General features: G+C 38.7%; 1 protein-coding gene across 1 annotated transcript in view; it reads right to left on the bottom strand.

Annotated features, from left to right (window-relative positions):
• Positions 1–868: 868 nt before the first annotated feature.
• Positions 869–23,691, bottom strand: part of MBOAT2 (membrane bound glycerophospholipid O-acyltransferase 2) — an 87,288-nt gene continuing 64,465 nt past the window's right edge. Inside the window, exons 7-12 of the mRNA XM_082306978.1 lie at positions 22,515–22,707; positions 18,811–18,914; positions 18,401–18,465; positions 11,301–11,433; positions 8,161–8,312; positions 869–7,571 (exon numbers count right to left, since the gene is read on the bottom strand). Of these exons, the coding sequence (XP_082163104.1) occupies positions 7,349–7,571; positions 8,161–8,312; positions 11,301–11,433; positions 18,401–18,465; positions 18,811–18,914; positions 22,515–22,707 (870 nt within the window). The 3' untranslated portion in view covers positions 869–7,348. The remainder of the gene's footprint in view (positions 7,572–8,160; positions 8,313–11,300; positions 11,434–18,400; positions 18,466–18,810; positions 18,915–22,514; positions 22,708–23,691) is intronic.

Below are 23,691 nucleotides of genomic sequence, written 5' to 3' on the forward strand. Positions count from 1 at the left end.
ATTCCTTCAGGGTGGGACCACTTGCAGAAACAGATCTTTGTAAAGATGTCTTCAAAGTCACATTTGCTTTACAAGGTTTGTACCGAAGCAGAATTAATACCAGATCAAGACTTCTCTTGAAAATTATTCCGTATGACACAGGAAGTGATGCCAACAGCCCTTGTTTAGTAGTGACGTACAATATCCCTTCTTTTCTAACAATCTAAACGCACATGGTAAAGAACCTGTGGGTCAAGGAGCCTCAGCCTGCTTTAACACACTGTCACCAGCCAACAGAAACTATCGTAGTGGAGTCCTAGTAGCCAAGTTTCAAAAAGCATGAAAATGCACATGTATGGTACACATTTAGTCCTGCTCCTTTGGAATCAGCACTTAAAGCAGCAGCTCGTTCAAAACATTGATTTTGATTTGTTAGTCATGAAGTTTCCATTTCTCAAGCTAAAAATACGTGAGTTGTCACATTCAGAAGTAGCGCACATGAGGTAGCAATATGCTTTGAGATGGATGCTTCAAGTTGCATAAATACCTTTCCCAAGTAGCAGGAGGCTAGACTTGAAATTCTATTTACCAGCTCTACTGGAAAATAATTATATACGTATATTTGTATATAAGCTCTAGAAAACAAATGAAATAAAAGCAATTTTGAAGCAGAACACTCCAAACAACAGCGTAAATGCATGCATTGTAGTGTTTAGTAATCTAAAAGGAGAAACTGCATTAAAATAATTTTGTTCTTTAGCACTCATTACAGACAGACAGACACCAAAGAATTTAGAAAAACAAGTTCACGTTTTTTTAAACTACAGTTTAATCAGATTTAAAGACACAAATTAGAAAAAAACATTTATAGGCAAGTTAAAAACACCTTTAAAACATAACAGCATGCTGCTTCTGCAGCGCTGCCGAGACAAATTAGAAATAAGTAATTATTAAAATATCACAATCACAGTGTAACTAACAGTGGTATTTTAATTTTACCATACACCAACACTTAGTTTATGGATCTGTTGAAAAATAACACTTTTTAAAAAATATATATTTTGGAATAATAAAAATGAAATTCACCGACAATGCATTATAATCTGAACCAGGAAAGGCAAATTTAGGAATACTGTAGCTATCCACTTTGAGGGGTGTTTTTTTCACCTTAACATATGGGTAGTTGGAGGCATAACTACTTCTGCATTGAGGTAAAACTAGTCCCTTGAACGTGTAACCAAGGCAGGAAAGAACAAAATTCTGTACTTTAAATTCTTAAAATTGAGTAACTTATTACAACATTTTTGAATAATGCTATATTTACCCATCTTACACTATTTTTCATTCAATACATTTTGAATGTTCTCTTCTAGCTGATCTAGGACACATCTCAGGTCTGGGATTTAAGAATAACTACCTAATTACTATTGTATCATTTTGACACCTTTGCCACAGTAAGACACATCAGAAGATTCTTCAAAGAAATAGTCACCACCACTGGACAAAAGAAGGTACAAAGAAAAGATGTAGAGAGAACTGATAAACACATAGAAAGGCAAAATATGCGTAGGCAAGTACTCCTTAACTTATTGTGACAAAAGATTGTTGCACCTTTAATATGTAGTGTTGCACTATTCTGATTACCAGTCCCTAGGCACCCTGATTCTCTATTTTTTGTTTCAGATTACATCATCACAGTTTGGAAGCCTAATCTGACTAGAGCATGGACCACAGCTATCTGTCCATATGACATATTGTAGTGAAGCCGAAAGGAAAATCCAGCTTGGGGTATTCCTCCCTCAGAGGACGAAAAGAAGGAAGAAGATTGTGCCGAGGTCTCTTTTGCCAAGAGGTTTGTTTGGAATTAGGTGCTGGACTGAGTCACTATGAATATAAAAAGTTTCCTCTGAAAGTGGCCCTAACTCAGATTTCACTTATATATCTGAAGTCGAATTTTGTATTCATAGCCTGCAGCAGAATATCCTGTAAGGGTTGGGTTTGCAACAGAGTGAAAGCAGCCCTTTACTTTCCACTTAAAGTGTAACCAACAGACTCTGTTTTCACTTTAGGAAGCAGAAAGCTTAGTACTCTGAGAACGGAGCCCAACAGCCTTCAGCAGACGTAGTGTACAACCGGAGGGCTCAACAGTGCTCTCATGTAAATACCAATATGGCCTATTTTAAGTATATTTATGCACACTATATGTAACTACAGTTTGTCAATTCATAAAGTTTACGCAATGTTTATATGGATATGCACATGGATTTAGACAATCTAAAAACCTCTAAAGCCAAAACTAGGCCTAAGTCACTGGACACACAGCTAATGCGCAGAAGATGATGGAGTGGCAAAACTTGCTTTTGCACATTTGTATACCTAAAGTGAGCAAAATTATGTTTTAAATATTTAATGGGATGAAAATTGTCACAGCCGATGGTTAGGTTTTATTAAAGAAAAAGCTCACCTCAAACCGAGTTTTTGAAGAAATTAATTTTTTTTTCATTTAGTTTTGACCATAATAAGCGAATGTTGCAATATTTGCAGTTGTAACCTTGCAGGGTGACTTTGTGGATGCCTGGATTTCATGTTGTTTGCAAGATGTCTAGGTTAAGACAGCAAACACATCAAAAATCCAGGCAGATCTAGCATAGAGCAGCTGCAGCCTAGGTGGCAAGCAAGTAAACCCTCTGTCAAGCTCTGCACGTAGGGTTAGCTCCCCCCAGGAACTCTGTGGCGAACCCTCCCGGCCACTGACGGGGCATGTTCTTACCAGAGACTTCTTCACAGCCAGCTTTTCTACCATGACTGTGAAGAGGATCAAGACCGACAGTGCCAGCTAGCTTAGATCCAGACAGATCTGGTAATATAATGAGAACAGGCTCAATTCACTGCAGTATCTGCTTAGGTACTTGCTCAGCATAGCATTTAAATACTCATTTAACTTTAAGTACTTACAGCCAAATAATTTTTTAACAGGAAATCTAAAAATACGCCCAAGTGCTCTTCGGAGTATTACTGGACCTAAATAGATACATAAAGGCTAATCATGTAATGAAGCGCTGTGATGTATCAGCACAGAACCAATGTGTATTTTTCATACGTAGAGTCTGCATCATATTAAAATCTTTAAATTTATTTCCATCTGTTTTTCTAACACTGATCACTTTTCAACATAAATGGCAATATTTCCAAATTTTCATTGAAAACAAAAAGTTCTCAAACCTGATTTCAGAATTCAATGAGAATCACAAAGTGAAAGATTTAAGGATAAAGGAAATGAAAGCTTAAATTACTGTAACTTGTGCTTTTAAATTTCTTTCTCATTCAAGGCCAACTTATAAAGTTGAGCATGTGAAAGTTTACATGTAAGCAACAGTGACACATTTGCAGGCAAACACAAGGACACATTTGACCATGTATCTAAACAAATTGTCAACAATTTGTTTGCAAAGCTTCTGAGAGAAAAATCCAGACTGTTGAAATTACTTTCGATATGAATTTGACAGGAGGTGAGGATCTCATAAAGGTCTCCTCTGCATCAGAGGAGATTTTACCACTAATCAAATCAATGCCATCAATAGAGGCACAACCGCCTAGTGTGCACCCTGTCATACAAGCGTAGCATTTATATTCATATTACTTATTCCCATAGGGGAAACAGAACAAGTTATTCAAGTGTACAAGTCTTCTAATAAATAATAGCGATCTTTAAGGTCCCCTCCAACCCAAACCATTCTATGATTCTACAAATATACTATACTGGTAAAACTCATACCACAAGTCAGCGTAGAGCAGGGAATATACAAAGTCTCTTTGTAAAGTCTTCTCACTGAAGTATGATTTGTTATCAAGAGCATATTGAAATGCATACCGATATTTTTACATGGTAATATATTTTAAAATGTCACCTATTACTGAAATCTTGTCTACATGTCAACTTAAGGAATGGCCATGGAAGAATAAGTTTCCTGAATAAGAAGGGCATATCTGTAACTGTAAAGCTAACAAAGCCTTCCCGATTACAACAGTAGTAGGCACCACTGAAAGTATTATTTAAATAGATATTTCTCTTTCATTAACACAGAATCATAAAGGTTAAAAAAAGGTTAAGCAAGCAAATAGCTACTATCAGGGTGACTACATTTACTAACTAACATTAACTCATTAAGTGCCTGAATGAATTGTTCACAATAGGCAAATATCTGCAAAGCACCATAGAATTATGAATGATATGTTGTATTTACTTTTCATAGTGTGCTGATCTGCAATACAGAAAACACTTTTACTTTTTGGATAGACATTAGTTAATAAGTGAAAGAATACTTAAAACCATGTTTCCTTCATGCCCAAAGCATTCTAGGAAATTTACTTTCTACTGTTTTTCTCAGCACGAGCAATAGTAAATCACCGCCATCCTTTCAAATTCAGTATTATAAAATGATGTGTGTAAAACCTAGAAATTATCTAAAGCATCGGGGCTGGCTGCTCTTGACTTGGACTGAATGGATAAAAAGGATCCAGTGCAACAGCAAGGCAGAAAAACTAGTAAAGCAGAGGGAAAGCAACAACGAAAACCCAGTCTGACTAAAATCAGAGTGCTGCCATTAAAACAAAATACCTCTTTCCATAGTCCCCAAGATAATTCATTTGCATGAAGAGCAGATTTTGGTTCACAGTACTTTTATATTCAGCAATGACATTTAAAGGGCAAATTCTAGGACACTACACTTAAAGATAAATTCTGTGCAGAACTAATTAATTGTCATAATTTTCTTGTGTTGCAATTATTTCAGGGATTCAGATCATGAAGGAAAGAGTAATTGTATTACACGCAGACACTAGACACGTCCAATTTTGAAACCCCTATCTTGCCACCTGTGCCTGACTAAAGCATGTACGTATTTTCTTAGCTGTCTGAACTTCCCCATATACAAAAGTTCTGAACAAACTGTACCTGTGAATTCACTCACGCTGAAGTACCAGCCTTTGCTATCCTAAACCCGCTTATTTTCTGGGAGTGCTTACAACTGTTTTCATATTTCATAATGAAGAATTAGTAAGCCTCCATCGCACACGTGGGCATGCATGCCAAAACAAGAAAACAAGAGTACCAGAACATTAATGGGAAGAATGGCACATCAGAAGTTGTGCTGGCATCCAAAAGTGCTTAGTTTGGGTAGATATGTAGACTGCACCAAGAAGATGAATTTAAGTTCAACAGCAACGAATGCTGAAAGAATCAAGCCTAACTCTACTCACCCACCCAGAAATGTGCAATTCTATTTGTTATTTTATGTAAATGTCCCTTCAAGAACAGAAAGTGGAAAAATGTCTTTCCTGATTCTGTATCTAATAAGGATAATCAAACATAAAGAAACTAGCGTGCCCTCATTTATAAACAACAGAAAAAAAACCATAATGCCATTTCAAAGAGGCCTATAACAACCACAACCCCATGTAAGGGGAGGTCTACTTGGGTAATCTAAGTAAGGATTTAGAAATCAGATTATTTTCTTTTAAAAATAATACAGCTGTCACTGAAACAACAAGCATCCCTACTCATCGAAACAGACTCATCCAGTCTCATTTCATATTTAGTTCCCCCTTTCTCACTGTGCAGGTTAATCAGCGCTAACCTACATACATGGAAAAGGTATGTTTATCCTCCTGGAGTTTCGGGCAAGGAGGCAAAGGCCAGACACAGAACTATCACAGGAAGGAAAAAACTGGTTCTTTAGAGAGTAAGCCAGAAGCATTGTGACTATTTTTGCATGGGAGTATCCCCAAAGCTGAGGACTATCTGGTACTTCTGGTACTAAAAATATTCACCCGCTAGTGCCAGGTATTTGATCAAAAATGTAAGGTTCAAAATATTATGACAAAATTTTTCTTATTCATTTGTAGGTTATTAATCAACAAGCTGCATTATTTTTCTCCAGTAGTATTTTGTGTCAGTTTTAAAGCTAAAAAAACCCATGTGGATAAACAGTTTGTGTTTACTTAAAAAAATTATAAGAAAATACAGAATGTAAGCAATTAAAACGTAGCCCTTTAACAGTAGTGCTCTGGCAGGGACCATCATCACAATAAATGGTCTGGAATAGATATAATCACCGCATTATTCCCTTGACACACTTCCATAATTCAGTCAGAAGGATTTCTTTCTTTCACTACGTTACCCACAAATATGACGTGAATTTCACATCTAAAATTCTAATTTAAAGAAAAAGCTTTTCCTCAAATTCATGTACTTCTTTGGATAAAGGGCCATCAATTATCAAGCATACAGAAATTGGTTATGATAGTAATTTCATGTCTGACTACCTGTGCACTAGAGCCCAACGTAATTTTGCTGTTTTATACTGAGAGCATCATCAACTAACTACTGTATGCCTGAAAATTCAAAACAACTTTCAGTATTAAAACTCATTTTTTGTAAAACAGTTCTGTTCTAGAACAAGTATTTCTGGTATTTAAGGGTAAAAACACACTTTCATTGAAATCCTGGTGCTTGCACATCATCTTCTGTGTCCTATGGCTGCCTTTCCTTCTGCAGCTGCAAAGCCCACTTGGCTGTGGGGTTTTATATTGATTTTAGGTACTTTAAAGTAAAAGAAACCTAGATTAGAGCTATCAAGCCCTGGAAAAGTGAACCTTCTGGTGTTTCATTTTTTTTTAATCCATTCAGAAGGGCTATGTGTAATTATACTCTTTATCAAAGAAACCTAACTATAATTTGGCATCAGTAATGTTTACAGTTCTGTAATGTACTGTAATAGTTTGAGATACTTTAAGAAAACCCTCCAAATACTGAGATGCTTATTGCAATTCCCTTTTAAAGATTTGAAAGCCTTCTAATGACTTTGCATTTCCTATTTTTATCTTCTTTATAGCATATGGTATTATATATTTGAAATATGCTTTCCACATAAAATCAAACTTGAAAATACCCACTTAGAAACAATATTTCAGTAAATAGAGGGTTTAAGGCAAGTCATTCATTTGGAAAAATTAATTTCCATGTGTTAATCCTAGATTGACACAATTTCATTCCACCCCATCAGTGCCTTGGGATACACAACGTACATTCAGCAAAGGGCACACATATGACCCTATGGACATACGTTGCAAGTCCTGAGTGCCCATTGAAATAATGGTAATATCTTCATATAAGGCGTGACCCACAGGGACATGGTATGGGAGGGGTTAATTTGTTTTGTTTCCAGTCTTGCTATTGTATGTGATTTTCCTAGGTAATGCATTCTTTTCTTACTAAACATCTTTGCAAACAAATACAAACCCCTTTAAAAGGTGCTAAAAATGGGTTTCTGAAAACATACAAAATATATTCATCATAGTATTTCCTTAATCACTGTTTTAATGCTTGATATCTGCAGGTTATTTCTTGTTTCTGACTGAAACTATTATTTGTTGTGGAATAACTGTTCTTTTGCAAAAGATTTTCTTCTTCTAGTTTTTTGGACCACACGGGCTGGATGCTTTCATGCTTTTTACTTCCTTTTTGAGTTCTTTTCAATGGAAATACCAACAACACCAGGATGCTGGCAATATGAAGACAGAAATAGCAGGAGCTGAAAAACAAACAAAAATAACAGTTCAATAAAACTCTGACCACTCTTACAGGATGCTTAAGGAATAAACTGTCAAAACCTACTTGCATACAGTACTTTGCACGTAAGACATTAAGTCAGGAAGACATTCATATTTCCTTTTTAGGAAAAGTAATAAGGGGAAAATCAGAAATGAAGTCTTCCCCCCCAGTACTTCGTGCCATAACAGAGATGTGAAGGGAAGAAAAGTCTGCTTTCAACTGTTTTTCACAAAAGTTACTTTGGGGAAGTCATTATCTAGTCTTGCTGTTTTATAACTGTTTTATAAACAGTCCAGATGCATGTAGTAATCTCAAAGGTACCCTCTGGTTTTGGTTGGTTTTTTTCCCTGCCCGAGGAAAAATAAGTCTATTGTGATAGGAAAACGAGATCACTTTATGGTTTCTCCTATACAACACAAACCATGTTTGAGCACTAGAACAGAAATACAGTTTGCTCAGCTAACAAATAAGTCTTATAATTATCACTGAAATAGCTTCAGAAGTCTTACGCCACAGAAAATACTTCTATTCCAAGTTAAAGAAAAAGAGAACAGGTAGAATGTGCTTACCTGTAAAAGGTGAAAGAGGGTTTTACAGAGAGCAGTACAAATGGCACGACTGTGTAACTTATTGCTACTTGAGTTGCCATCCATGTTATAATATCATAACATAGTTTAACAGCAGGAGATTCAACAAAATAGTGTCTGATATTGTTTCTTATCTGAAAAAGCAGATAATAGTAAGTTAGCTTAGGAATAACCTTTGAGAGCTATCTTGCTGTACAGAGTTTTTGCCATTCCACAAAATTCATAGGATGAATTTAAATGCTACAGTTTGGTCAAGTATCTTCGAACTATTCAAAACACCCATCAACTTCAAATAGGAGTCAGTTCAAATTCCCTGCCTTTTAGGATAGCGCGCTTCATCCAGCACAGGAATTTAAGTATGTATGAATTGAAGCAGAATTTAAGGAAATGAACCCCCTCCCCCCCAAATCCAATGCGACTTTGGACTAGTTGTCTGAATGAGGCGGCCATTCTATTCCATCAAGCCATTCTGTAAATATAGAGCGTTGGCGTAAACAAAAGCCAGAATGCTTCTGTTGAAAGCTTCTATATGGTAAGCCATTTTCATATACTTGCTAGTAAGATCTATTTTAGGACAAGTAGGGTATAAATCAGAATATACAAAATGTCAGTTCCAATGACATATTTCAGGAGTCTTAACAACAACTAATATCAAGCGGGACTATTACCAAAGGACTCAATTTTCTATGCTGAGCCTTCTTTTGTTCATAAAATTCTGTTCAAACAATGGAATACCAAAGGTATTTAAAAAAAAAAAAAAAAAATCCAAAACCCACACAGGTTTGGGTTCAGTTTTAAAGTCTTTATAATTAAAAAGACACGAGTAGATCTTCACCCCTCCTTCCTTTGACTGAACTCTCATCCTTGCTCACACTCTTATTTGCTGACAAGCCACAATGGGCTCAATTCAGCCTTTCATAGAATCATAGAATGCTTTGGGATGGAGGGGACCTTTAAAGGTCATCTAGTCCATCCCCCCTGCAATGAGCAAGGACATCTACAACCAGATCAGGTTGCTCAGAGCCCCATCCAGCCTGGCCTTGAATGTTTCCAAGGATGGGGCATCTACCACCTCTCTGGGCAACCTGGTCCCGTATTTCACCTCCCTCCTTGTAAAAAATTTCTTCCTCATATCTAGTCTGAATCTACCTTCTTTTAGTCTAAAACCATTACCCCTTGTCCTGTCGCTACTGGCCCTGCTAAAAAGTCTGTCCCCATCTTTCTTACAAGCCCCCTTTAGGTACTGAAAGGCCACAATAAGGTCTCCCCGCAGCCTTCTCTTCTCCAGGCTGAGCAACCCCAGCTCTTTCAGCCTTTCCTCATAGCAGAGGTGATCCAGCCCTCTGACCATTTTTGTGGCCCTCCTCTGGACCCGCTCCACCAGGACAGCCATGTAGCCTGGTACCACAGCTGCCACCTGAGGTAGTCCTCTCTGAAAAGCTGCATGCCAAAGGACAGTTCAACTCCTGGTTCTAAAGAACATATGGAAGGCTAGCTTGTGCTGATTTCATTCTTTACATTAAAAACCTTCTTGACCCTTCTTGTCCTTCTTACCTATATTCCCCTGTTGGTATCACATCCCCACTCCACCTTTGCTTAGTTAAGCTAAGCAAAACAAGTCATTCTAGCCACATACCCCTCGTCCTACCGTCTGCCATCTCCTTCCAGTTTTCTCCTGTGGTCACGTGCAATGACTTGTTCCCGAGTTCTGTGAAACTTGAAGTTTCACAGAATTTCTGGTAGAGAAATCTAGTATTTTAGGACTTGAAGGACAACTTTTAAGATAAGTCTATAATTGCCCCTAGTAAACACCTGATTATGAAGCATGTGATGATTAAAGGGAGTAAAACTAGTTGAATACATGCTTAGCCATGACAGGAGAAGAAAGTGTGGGTCAGCGCTGCCAAACTGCAGTCTTAATAAAGGCTAATAGAGTTAAATAATAAACATGCTAAAGTACCTCTAACATATCTTATCAGTTAATATTAAGTAACTCTTCATACAGAAACCAATAATATTTTTATTTAATAGCCTATTAATTGATACATATGCAATGTGAATACAACGCAGCTCACTAGCGAAGCCCAGGACGAAGTGCAGTGAGCACTCAGATTTACCGGACTCGCCTTACTGAGAGAACACAACAACTTTTACCTGTGAACTGTCCCTGAACCTTGGCTTTTGCACCAGCCCCTGGCTGATAAATGTCAAAAGTTCATTGTGATAGAGTCTGGAAAGGAGAAGGGAGCTATACCTATTGTAAAGAAAGGAGTCAATTCTGTCAAACAAGGACTACACCCACATCTTTGTGAAGAAAGAGGAGGAGCATCTGGTTTATTACTCTTAGTAATAACCCAAATCTGAAGTACCACCTTCCCCTAGCTGTTACAGCAACAGAGAGCAGTCTGCTTCATTTCTCATTCTCCTGGTTCCTTTGACAGAAAAGCTGTCTGTTATTCTGCTCTGAGCTGACAGCTCATTTTTTTTGTTCCTCTTTCCCCTTGAGTCACTGATAAACCTGCCTCGTTCTTACTCAGCTTTCTCAAGCAGGACTGGGAGATTTCTTGGCAGATTTGCTGGTTCCATACGGTTCTGAACAGCAGCTGTAAAAGCTTGTTAATGTGACTGCACCACAGGCTGGCCGATTCTGAGCAGTAATAGAGATGTTTATCTGCTGGTTGAGGGGCAGCATTCTTTAGTTGCCATCTTTACAATAGTACTGGACAGAAATTAGGGAGGGGGACAGACTGGATAAATATATAGCACTGACCCCCCAGATTTTAAGCTACTAATAATCAGTGATACAGTTTTTTCAAAATGATCTTAGATAACATCATCTTGTTTAGCATGGCATAACACATGATCAGTTAATACAGAGGAAGGGCTTCCACAAAAGATACGCTACGAAGATGTTCCAGGCTGTGTACAGTCTGGCTTGTTTCTACTGACCAACCCCTCCTTATCAATAACCATTCCCACTGCTCTCATAACTAAAAAAAGTAAACAAAACTATCAGACAGACTGTTTGTGTGTCAACTGGAAATCACATCTTTGGACTACAGAACACAATTTTCTTTTACAGAACTACTTATTATTTAAGAAGATAGTTGGTCGGTACTTACAGCTCGTGCTGCTAGTGTCATTAGTATTCCTGTTAAAAACGTTAAATAATATCCTGGGTAAACCCCATGCCAAATGGCAGAGAGGATGAAGGTTTGGATCGTTGGGCTGAAGGTGGCTCGCTCATAGCACACTCTAGCAAGTCAAAGACAATTCAAGATAAATAACGAGACACAGATCACCAACAATCTTCCCAGTTATCATTTATACTCTTAGCAGTTTCATCTCCGACACATAATTTGCAATGCAACTGCAGTTTACTATTATTTAATAATGTCGCCACTATATTATGACTTACAGAAAATACTTACAGCTATTCACAGCTCTTGATTTAACCCCTCAGTGCTAACCTACGCTCAGTGCCGTCACATATGGTACTTATTGATAGTGAAGTGATACAGAAGCGTCCAAAGATGGGTGTTGGTGTTAATAAGGGATCTTGAGCCATCCAAGAATGTGTCTGAAAAGCTACACTGGAAGGCACAGGCTATCCCGCAAACTCTTGTGATGAGTCAGATACACATTTTTCATAAAATGAAAGGAGCTTATAGGAGAAGGGAAAAAGTAACAACTACCTTCAATTTTGAGTAACAGACTACAGTTGAAAACGTGTCTGTGTATGGCAATTAGGTGAGCATGATGATGAAATTATAATTAACGACTCTAGGGATGTGAGAATATCAAATAAGGAGAATGCTGAACTCTGCTATTTAAAAATTGAGACTCCGAATTATTAGGCAAGGTCCTACAGTAAGGAATTCTAGAAGGAAGAAGGGAAATAGGAATCCAAGAAAAGCAGTTTCTAGGAGACAACATTAAATGACACAATGACAAACCATCATGATGTGGAAGAATGATAGGAAACATGGTAAGGTCCTGATATGGCTTCATCAAGAGTTCTTTAATGATCTGAAAACCAAAAAGCAATAGGAAATATGGAGACAGATGCACACTAACATGAAGCAAAAATAAACAGCACAAGATGCACGAGCACAAATCTAAGGCTAACATACAAAAATGAGTTTTAACTAAAAAAGGCCATAGACACCAATATGTAAAAAGGTTTTATAAACACATAGCAAGTAACAGAGAGAGAGAAGAGAATACATGTCTATTATTCAAAGAGGAAGACAAGCTAATGATACAGAGGGCCGAAACATTTGCTGTAACAAATGTTACATTTAATGTAACTACTTTACTACAACTCCCCTATATAGAAAAGATTGCTGAGACCACAGGATGCAGTCAACGTTAACGAGCAGAAGGTAAAAAGGCAGGATCTGAATAGGGAAAGATCAAAAATGTATTTTGCTAATTCAGTTTACTCCGGTCAAATAGAGGTGGTAAGTTTTATCTTAAGAGGTCTTCAGCGTGGGGTACCAGCAGAGCCCCCTCCCCTTGCCAAGGGGCTTCGCTAACCACGCCTGTTAAGATGAGAACATGGGCCGGAGTAGGGCGCGGGTGCACGCATGCACCGTGCACAAAGCTATCTGAGGACATTTGCCCACAACAGGGCACCTTAAAAAGGAAAGCAACATTGCCCAGACTAAAGTGTAACCAAGGAATTTCAAAGAGACTTTTGAAACAAAGAAGGTGTCAGCCGAGAAAGTAGAAAAGCACTAGGAGAATTTTGTTACAAGTCAGGTAGACACCTCGGAGCAAAATACTAGTCATCAAACCTGGTTTGACACTGCCAGAAGTCACCCTGCCAGCATCACGCCCTCGGTCTCGGCCAAGACCGAGCACCCTCCCTGGCAGACACTGAGTAGCCTGCATCCTGCAATCCAGAGGGAGCGATATCTCATCCCGATCGGCTGCGTGCACGTGAACTCGTGGCATGCTTTTCTAATCGGCCTGTGAACCCACGGGTTCACACAGAGCCGGAGCACCCACATCTCCCACCGGCAGTGCCTACAAGCAGGGGGCCCACGCTTCCAGGAGGAGGTGTGGGTTTGTAACCCCGCGTCCTCGGGAGCAGAGGTGTGGTTTGCGTGTAACCGTGTGTGCGCACAGATGCTTGTTTAAACTCCTTGGGATTAGTTACAGAAAAGTGTTTAGAAATTTGTTTATTAAGCCACAACACTAAGCACTTATAAAACAGTATCTATTCTAGTACTGATATTAATTCTGAATGTATCTTTCACTGACTGGTAGTTAATTATGTCTTGTTAATAAATTGATAAATGGCTTCAATCTTTATTTGGTTTAAACTAACTAAGCAGATTTTCCCCTGCAAAGCATTCAGGAGCTAACGAAACTCCCTAAATTAGCTAATCAATTTTCAGCTATATCAATGCAAGTCAGATAATCAGATAATCATAGAATACCAGGTTGGAAGGGACCTCGAGGATCATGTGGTCCAACCTTCCTAGCACAGTCTAGACGAGATGGCCCAGCACCATGTCCAGCTGAGTCTTAAACATGTTCAGCGTAGCGGAGTCGATCACTTCCCTGGGGAGATTATTCCAACGATTGACTGTTCTCATTGTGAAAAATTTACCTCTCCTGTCCAATCGGAATCTCCCTGGGAGTAACTTGTACCCGTTACCCCTTGTCCTCATTGTGTGACTCCTTGTAAAAAGGAAGCCTTCATCTTCTTTGTAGCTCCCCTTTACGTACTGGTACGTGGTGATGAGATCACCTCTAAGCCTCCTTTTCTCAAGGCTGAACAAACCCAGCTCTCTCAGCCTATCCTCATACGGCAGGTTGCCCAGAGCCTTGATCATCCTGGTGGCCCTTCTCGGGACCCCCTCCAGCCTGTCCACATCTTTTTTGTGTAACGGGGACCAGAACTGTACACAGTATTCCACGTGTGGCCTGACAAGCACTGAGTGGTTTAATGACTTCTTTATCTCTGCTGGTGATGCCATTTTTGATGCAACCCAGCCTCCTGTTGGCCTTCTTGGCCGCAGCAGCACACTGTTCACTCGTGTTGAGCTTCCTGTCCACCAGGACCCCCAGGTCCCGTTCCACAGAGCTGCTCTCCAGCCAGGTGGATCCCAGTCTGAGCTGCACTCCTGGACTATGTTTTCCCAGGTGCAAGACCTTACACTTGTCCTTGTTAAACTTCATAAGGTTCTCGTTAGCCCATTCTTTCAGTCTATCCAGATCTTCCTGCAGGGTGGCTCTCCCTTCCAGACTGTCTACTTCCCCACTCAATTGGGTGTCATCTGCGAACTTCATCAGGCTACGCTTGATCCCATTATCCAGATCGCTTATGAAGATATTGAATAGCGTTGGGCCCAGTATCGATCCCTAGGGGACCCCACTTGTGACGGGTTGCCAGTTTGAAAAAGAGCCATTTACCACCACCCTTTGGGTGTGGCCCATCAGCCAATTCCTCACCCACCACACAGACCACTTGTCCAGGCCATAACGCATCAGTTTCTCCAGAAGGAGGCCATGGGGAACTGTATCGAAGGCCTTGGAGAAGTCCAAGTAGACAACCTCGACTGCTCGCCCCATGTCAACCGAGCAGGTCACTTTATCATAGAAGACCACCAGATTTGTCAGGCACGATCTGCCTTTTGTGAAGCCGTGTTGGCTTTTCCCAATCACGTGCTTCATTTGACTTGTGATGGCCCCCAGGAGGATCCGTTCCATGGCTTTCCCAGGGATTCAAGTAAGACTGATGGGCCTATAATTACCCAGATCCTCCCTTGAGCCCTTCTTGTAGATAGGGGTAACATTTGCCTTCTTCCAGTCCTCTGGGACATCCGCCGATCTCCACGACTTCTCAAAGATTATAGAGAGTGGCCCCGCAATGACATCAGCCAGCTCTCTCAACACCCTCGGGTGGATGGTGTCACGGCCCATCGATTTGTAGGGGTCAAGCTCCTGTAATAATTCACATACTAACTCCTTCTTACTGATGGTGGGTCTGTGTTTGGATCCCCCTGGATTTTCATTCCCAGCGCCTGGGATCCAACAGTGTTGGTAAAGACGGAGGTGAAGAAGGTGTTGAGAACCTCTGCCTTTTCAGCACTGCTGGGGACTGATTCACCTCTACTGTTTAACAGCGGGCCTATGTTTTCCTTCTGTTTCTGCTTGCAACTTACATACCGGAAGAACCCTTTCTTGTTATTTTTGATGTCTGTGGCCAGTTCCAATTCAAGTTGAGCTTTTGCCTTTCTAACTGCATCTCTGCACACTCTGGCAATGCCCTTGTAGTTCTCAGTGGACAATCTCCCACTTCTCCATCTCTGGTACGCATCTCTTGGTTTTAAGCAGACCCAGGAGCTCATGGTTGAGCCAAGGGGGCCTCTTGCTCCGTTTACTTCCTTTTCTTTTATAGGGGATAAACTGGTTTTGTGCTTCCAAGAGAGCATTCTTGATAAGATATATACTAGAAAAAAAAAGTCATCAGGCTTCAATTTCAGAGTTAAAAGTAAGCTTTAAAAATCCTCCATAGATTTGTCAATAATAAATCATGTTGAAATGCTTCACTTGACTCTCCTAAGAGCAAACCAAGGAAATATGGTCATCACAACAGGCTGAGAAAATCTATTCAAATACGGGTGGCTCAGGTTATCTATGATTTGCTCTAGAGGTGGGAAGATGCGTCAACTGTTCAGCAAGGTACTCCCCTTCGTCTGGTTCTGTGCTTCCATCACCCACTGGGGTGACAGACTGAGAAGTATATTTTTCTACGTTGCCTTCCATTCCTTTTTTTTTTCTTCTCTTTTTTTTTTTTTTGGGGGGGGGGGGGGAATGGAAGAGATTGGCTTGTTTTCTTAACAGATAGAGTAATAAAATCCAAAATGATCTTGACAGACTTGAATGATGCTCTGAAATCAACAAGATGAAGTGCAAAGTCTAGAACATCTAAGAAGAAAAGTGGAAGATACAAAACAATACCCGTCCATTTAACATTACTGAAGAAGTGTAGTTGAGCATGAATATGAATCAACAGCATGAAACACTGAGGATCAGCTGAGCATGAATCAACGCTAGACTGCTGCTGCAAAAAAAGACAGATGTAATACTGTGATGTATTAGCAAGAGTTATATAAAGAAAAGAAAGGTAATTAATCCACTCAAAGCATTCAACTCTGCCTGTAACAAGCCAGGGAAAGACCTCAGAGGTCTTAGCAGAACTACTGCATCCACAGTAAGACAACGGGAAATTTGGAAAGAAGCCAAAGAGAGCAACAAGAACCACAGAGGTTTTGCAAACATGACCAAAGACAAAAGGAACTAGATGTTTTTTTTGGAAAAAAACAATGAATAGGCTGAGGGGGAACATAACAGCTTCCCCAGTCAGGAAACATTATCATGATAGATATTTTGTTGATATATGCTACTATGTAAACATCTATTTTAACTTGCATGCTTGTAACAATAATACCTTTGAACTGCTGTATTTTGTGATCTACATTAAATGTTTATTAAACTTCTTTACGATGATCTGTAGACAGTTAACTCTGTTTTTACAAAGGGTTTGTTTTTACACACAATCAGGGTTTAAGTTCGGTTCCTCTTTCAAGAGTATCAGAAAAGAACAGAACGAATGCTGACATCTGATATTTCTGTATTCCATAAGAGACGAATGCCTAAGAGTTTAGATACTTCCTTAAATGGTAAACAGGTGAGGTATGAAAAGTGGATGCTTAAAGTAATACATGAGCTTGCCCTCTATTCAAACATCGCATCTTAACAAAGTATTGGTAATAAAATATATATATTCTGGGCCAATATTTATGCCTCATATATAATCGTTAAAACAACCTCTTATTTGCAACAATTCTTTAAGAACACATCCGTCCTTCTTTTCACTGTGGCAGAATCCATATGTATTTAGACTACCCTCAGATTCTTCTACAATTGTTCTTAAATACTTAAGAGCAATTAATTGTTCTTAAATTTAATTTAATTGTTCTTAAAAATATTTATTAAAGGAGATGCTTTAATTTTTCTTCACATCTTCTTTTAATGTCACCCTGAACAACTGATTTGCATTTTTTTTTCTTTCAATTCTTAACAGAAATGCTACTCGTCTCCACTAAAAGTAGTTTTAGTTTAACATTGTTCAATTTAGGAGCTTTGAAAGTTTGTCGGAACACAACCTTCTCCTATTGAGTTTTAATACCGATAAACTTCTGTTCTCTAACTAAATTAAAATGCATTTTAAAATAGCTTATTTGCTTTATTAAATGATACATTTCGATACCTGCAAGCATGCAATTCTTCCTTACTGACTATCCTAGCAATAGATTCTATTGCCTATTGAACCAACTAGAATAATCACACAAATTTCAATCTCTGTTTTCAATTGGGTCAGAAAAATATTTAGGGAAGAAATTATGGAAGAAAGAAAATACACTATGAAGAAATCTGATGGAAGCATCATCCTGTTGCCAGTGATCCTAGAATAAGGGATAAGAGAATCCTAGAATAAGAGATCCCAAGATGGGGGTCTCAGTTAAACTCACACCTATTCATAAAAGATCATCTGTACAGAGACTGGGAGAAGGGAAGCAACATCCCTTTACTACTCAAGAACACTTTTTTGCTTTCTAGTTACGACAAAGAAGTAGTAAAAGGAGAGTGATTTAGTTCGCTGGGCACTATAGCCATTTCCCAGACAAGGAAAAAAGCGCATCTGGGGGACACTCATGTGAAATTTTTTTTTTCCTAGCACATTGTAGGGTCTGATATTTGCACGCACTCATTACGGAAGGAGCGCAGAAAGTTCTCTCACAGAACGTATGGAAGTTCCTGTATCACTGCGTGGCTAAAAAAGAAGGCAGAGTTTCCACAGGCTAGCAGCCGCAGAGGCGCATTCTGCCTACTGCTCTCAGCAACACGCGCTGCTTTGAATGCCAAGAGGGAAAAAAAGAGACACCTCCACAGATGAATACTTTTAGGTTCCCTATAACCAGCGAAGAAAAACAGTTTCTACCATTACCCGATAGTTTACACTAAGAGAGACGTGCTAAATTCAGAGGCTTTAATTCAAGTATTACAAGAAGAATGTCCCATGCAGTTGCTGAACAACCGTACTGTTTTTGTGGGGTATAGCTTTAAATGTTAAATTGTCATCAAGGACATATTTATCTAAGAAATTTCAGTGGAGAAAAGCTTTCCTTTAAGAAATAAATACCTTTTAAGCCAAAGAGCTGTTTGGATATTCCAGTTATCAAGAAACATCTTGAAACTTGTGGAAAACTGTAAAGTAAAAACAAATTAATTATTTCCATAATTCTAAAATGTTACAAAATATTTCAGAATTCTGACATATAAATTATGAAAAAAACCCTACTTTGTGATGAGTTGAATAAAGGTATTTACTCAACTACTTATAACCACAAAGTATTTTGGAAGTCAACTGACAAGTAGAACGTATTCAAAACACACTCTATTTTCCATCCTTTCCTAAGGGTGTGAACACATAATTTCTAACTTAGAACATATTCACTATCTTGAGGAACAAAATGCGTAGGAAAAGTTACTGAAATTACAAGCAAACACCTACACGGGCATATATTTTATTTGAAAGAGCCATGAACAAACCTCTATTTGCTGGATTCTCAGATTTGATATTAGATCCCAACGTGTAACTCCATTTTTATCATAGCCTCTAAAACCAAACCCTGCTGCATTATTAATTGCATCTGCTGCAATGAAACAAAAAGAAACAAGTGAATTATAAACTGCCTGTATTAAAATTGTGCATCACGCAACGTGAGTTTTTTCAAAGTATTTATCACATTTTAAAGGCTACATATTTATTTTTTTTAAATACTGAGGATCATTGCAATAGACATTTGAACAAACAGAACATAATCCAAGCAACACACTGGCTTTCAATTAAAAAACTGGTACAAAAGCAAAAAAATGAAAGGTAGCACTATCGACTTCACAGTACAGATGTCCCCCCTTCTCTCATACCACCTACTTAGTCTCGCTTGAGCAATCTGACAGAAAAACAAACTCAGTGAGATGCATTGAGACTAGGAAACAGTGGCTGGTTGTAATGATTTGAGACAGCAGCTCAACACTCAGATGCATGCCTTTGGTCTTCATTATGCAGCGACAGTGATGTTTAAAGCATAAAGATAGAATTGTACGATTCGCTTCAAGCAGGTGCACATTTATAGCACACCACAGAGCAGTGCAAACCTAATGGAAGAAAACAGGAATTTACTAAGCGATGCCAAGTTGGTCAGATTTCCCCTAATAGCACAAGGCCACTGTTAACACCACTTCTGAGTGCAAAGTGTTTACAATGCATGTCAAAGGTCAAATAGTTCAAAGCAAACAATATTTTTCCCTAGGAGAAAAAGCTGCTACCATCATCTGGCCTATGTAGGAAAATGCAAGGCATCTCAGTCTGAATACCACCCGTCACTTTTGGTCCTCACCTTTGCCTCAGCTCTGTTAGCTCAGACACTGACATTTCCTCAGCTGTACTCCTCAAATCACGATGGCCACTTACAATGAAACAAGTTTTTTTCCAAATATTGCCTCTGTTGAGCCAGGTGCTTGGTTGCATGCACCCAGTCACGGACCCACATCCATAAGGCACCCAACCATGTATCTACTCACATGGATAAATAAGTGACCGTGGGGAGAAGAACACCAGCTCCTCTCCCAGTGCAGAGGAGGCCTGAGGAACTGGAAGCAAGGCAGGCAAAAGGCTCTGCAGAAGCAATACAGATCTAGTCCTCCCGTTACAGGACATGAGTCCTCTCTGTTAGCTCAGAATTCATCTAAAGCACTGTAATTAGATTGTCACCTTTTAAATTCACAGAATCATAAAGGTTGGAAAAGACCCTTAAGATCATCGAGTCCAACCGTTAACCTAACACTGCCAAGTCCACCACTAAACCATGTCCTCAAGCACCACGTCTACCCATCTTTTAAATGCCTCCAGGGATGGGGGCTCAACCACTTCCCTCAGCAGCCTGTTCCAGTGCCTGACTACCCTTTCAGTGAAGAAGTTTTCCCTAATATCCAACCTAAACTTCCCCTGGCGCAGCTTGAGGCCGTTTCCTCTCATCCTATCACTTGTTACTAGGGAGAAGAGACCAACCCCCACCTCGCTACAACCTCCTTCAAGTAGTTGTAGAGAGCAATAAGGTCTCCCCTCAGCCTCCTCTCCTCCAGGCTAAACAACCCCAGTTCCCTCAGCTGCTCCTCATAAGCTTTGTGCTCCAGACCCTTCACCAGCTTCGTTGCCCTTCTCTGGACACGCTCCAGCACCTCGATGTCCTTCTTGTAGTGAGGGGCCCAACGCTGAACGCAGTACTCGAGGTGCAGCCTCACCAGTGCTGAGTACAGGGGCACTATCACCTCCCTGGTCCTGCTGGCCACACTATTCCTGATACAAGCCAGGATGCCATTGGCCTTCTTGGCCACCTTATTACAGCTAGCACGGCAAGAGAAATTGCTCAGTTTGTATTACCATGTTAAAAAGAATTTACTTTATACAATAGTGACATGTAAGAGAAATTTCTATCTTTTGCATTTTCCTTTCTTGTTAACAATTTTTTCAAGGTATTAATCCAGTATTATTTGGAAAATAAAAGAAAGAATTGACTCAAACACTTCTTTTCCTGAAGTTCAGTTTCTCCAGTTATCTACCAGTCTGGAAGAGGACTTTGTGAAATTTAATATAGGGTAATTTATAATATTTTTATTTCGTCATCAATAACCATTTAAAAAAAAAACCCATCTTTGAAAGTAACAAAATTGGCTGCTATACATCTGATATCACTGATGTCAACTTCAAACATTAGGCAATGATTTTATGCTCAATTAGAAACAGCTGAAGACATGGACTCCATAATCTCTTACTAGCTAAGGTAAGTACTCATTTTATTAACTAGCATTTTAGTAAGTATTCATTTTAAGTAATTCATTTTATTAACAATTTTTTTTCCTTAAGTGTAAAGAATAGCAATGTACAATGTAGCAATGTACAACTCGAAAGCATAACATCCAGTAAAACTGTTAAAGCCCCCTCACATTCTACTCATACCATCAGAAGTTTAGATGAGGTAAAGTGGAAGGAAGAAGGTAAAAAAAAGTCATTTAGCAAACTAAAAGTACAGAGTTGATATAGTTTACTTTCTTCAGTATTTTACCAAAGGAATGCTAGCTCTACACCGCTAGCAAGCACATAAGGAGAAATCCATCTGAAGTATTACAGGGAAAAAAAAAAAAAAAAAACAACCAAATGAAGATTACTCATTTTTTCAGACGACTCCTACTCTTTACAGATGATGATACTGGTGCATAACAGCACAATATTCAAAATTATTTCATTCCACAACAAGCCCCAGAATTACTATATCCAGACAAGCTGAAAGCACTTCATTCATTGACCAGGAATGAAACCAGCAGCTGTAAATGAGTCATGCTGCTCTGCTACACTGAGGCTTTCTTTATTGCATTGTTTCCCACAGATTGTCTCTCAAAAGAATTACGAAAAAAAATATGTAAAACGGGAGAGGAGGAGGAAGCTGATGAAATCTGTTTTGTGAGCCACTTCCAAGATGTCAGCTTACATAAATAACACATTTTGCTGTTGTAGGTGTTGTTTTTTTCAAATAATGCGAAGGGAAAAGCAAAACGTTCTTTAAACTATATCATCTATTCAGTGCCTTAAATCAGCGACTATGGGTGCTATCCCATCAGTCAGTTAGAACTTTTAGTAAACAAAGACTAAAACTGAAGGGTCACCCATCAAATTCTGAAGATATTACTGAAAATCTGTTATTAACAGCACTACGATATATCTGAATTTCAATATATTCATTTTTCCTTCATGCTTGAATAACGTCAAGCAAATAACTGATAACTAACCACAGAAAGATGCTTAGAATAACTTTTCAGGTATGCCAAAGTCAAGGTATCAAAAAAAAAAAAAAAAATTTTTTTTAAACAATTTTTAAACCACCAAAAAGTAATTGCTCATTAAAACACTATCACTCTCCAAACAACCTTATGTTTCACTCAGATTTGTTCAGGAGACCACGATCTCATTTGCAACACTGTCACAAGACTGTGCTTTGGTAAGTTGGTAAGTTTTGTTTCTCAAAATGAGAGACACCATTCAATATACTTTGACAATACCTCCTAATACTTAAATGTAATAATGTTTTCCTAAGGCCTCAAGAGGGCACTGTCAGTTTTTAATACATGCTTAGTGTGCAACATCTCAAATGAAACTCAATACATACATATATTAAAATAAAAGAAAGTGTACTTACCTAAAGTCCATGCAAAATAATACTTGGGTCTGGCAGCCATAAGGGACACGTATAGGTAAAAAAACCTTACAGGCCATGATGCTGTAGCTCTGAAGTTATCATCAATGTTGTATTCCACAGGCAAAGTTTTTGTAATAGTCATGTGGAAGAGTAAGGACAGTCCACAGATTAAGAGTTTCTGTGCCACGGCTATCTGAAAAGTTTAAGATGGGAGACTTTGTAAGCGTCATGTTTTGATGATCTTCTGGAAACAAAGGCAAGTTGTAATCTTCCTTCCCTAAACAGATGTATATTTATGTCAATTTTTCAGTAATATATATACTATTGACTTTAAAATAGTTGATAACATTTTATAGAGGCTCAAGGAATATTGTTATCTTGATTAAGTTGTGAGCACCACTTCTGGCAAACACAGCAAATCCAATCTGACTACAGGGAGCCTCTAAAAACCCTTTCAGTAACGGGAACATCTTTTGCAACTCCAGTTTTTTCTTACTTTATTGTCAATTTCCTGAAGCAAGTAAGTTGTTACGACATCACAACACAAAGCATATAATCTAGGACAAGATGGGTACAATTATTGCAGAGATTCCAAAAAACAATGGCAAAGCTTCAGTTCATTTTCGGTAATCTTTGGCATAATGCAGGTGTTCAATCGTTGCCCAACTCAATGTATCAATCATCTCTGTTAGATTATTACAGTATCTAAATTCCTAACCAACTAAAATACTGAAATAATTTATTAATTTACAGCCCAAATAGCTCAGTTCTATGTAGACCTGTTTCCCAACTAGAGTGGTCAAGCGATAAGGGGTCAAATAATATGCTCACAGACATGTAAAAATATGTTGTTCAGGAAGGACCCGGACTCAGATTTTCTCAAAATTCAGTTTTGCTATAGCCACCACAGTAAAGAGTACGTATTTTTAGGAGAACATTTCTAAGGTTCTATTATAAAACACACAGAGCAATAATGCACAGCATTGACTGCTTTAAGTAGCTACTCTGATCCACATCCCAAGGGCAGATACCACGTTCTGTTCAAGTTCCTGAAGTAACACACTAACCAAGCACCTACAAAAGACAAGTTTGAGAGCTAGTTCATTTAAATGTAATTTTCAAGTTTTGATTGGAAGTAATCTCGATATTTGTATTTAAACATTACAATTCTACAAAC

This window comes from Platalea leucorodia (assembly GCF_965183815.1).
Source record: "Platalea leucorodia genome assembly, chromosome: 3".
Classification (NCBI taxonomy): domain Eukaryota; kingdom Metazoa; phylum Chordata; class Aves; order Pelecaniformes; family Threskiornithidae; genus Platalea; species Platalea leucorodia.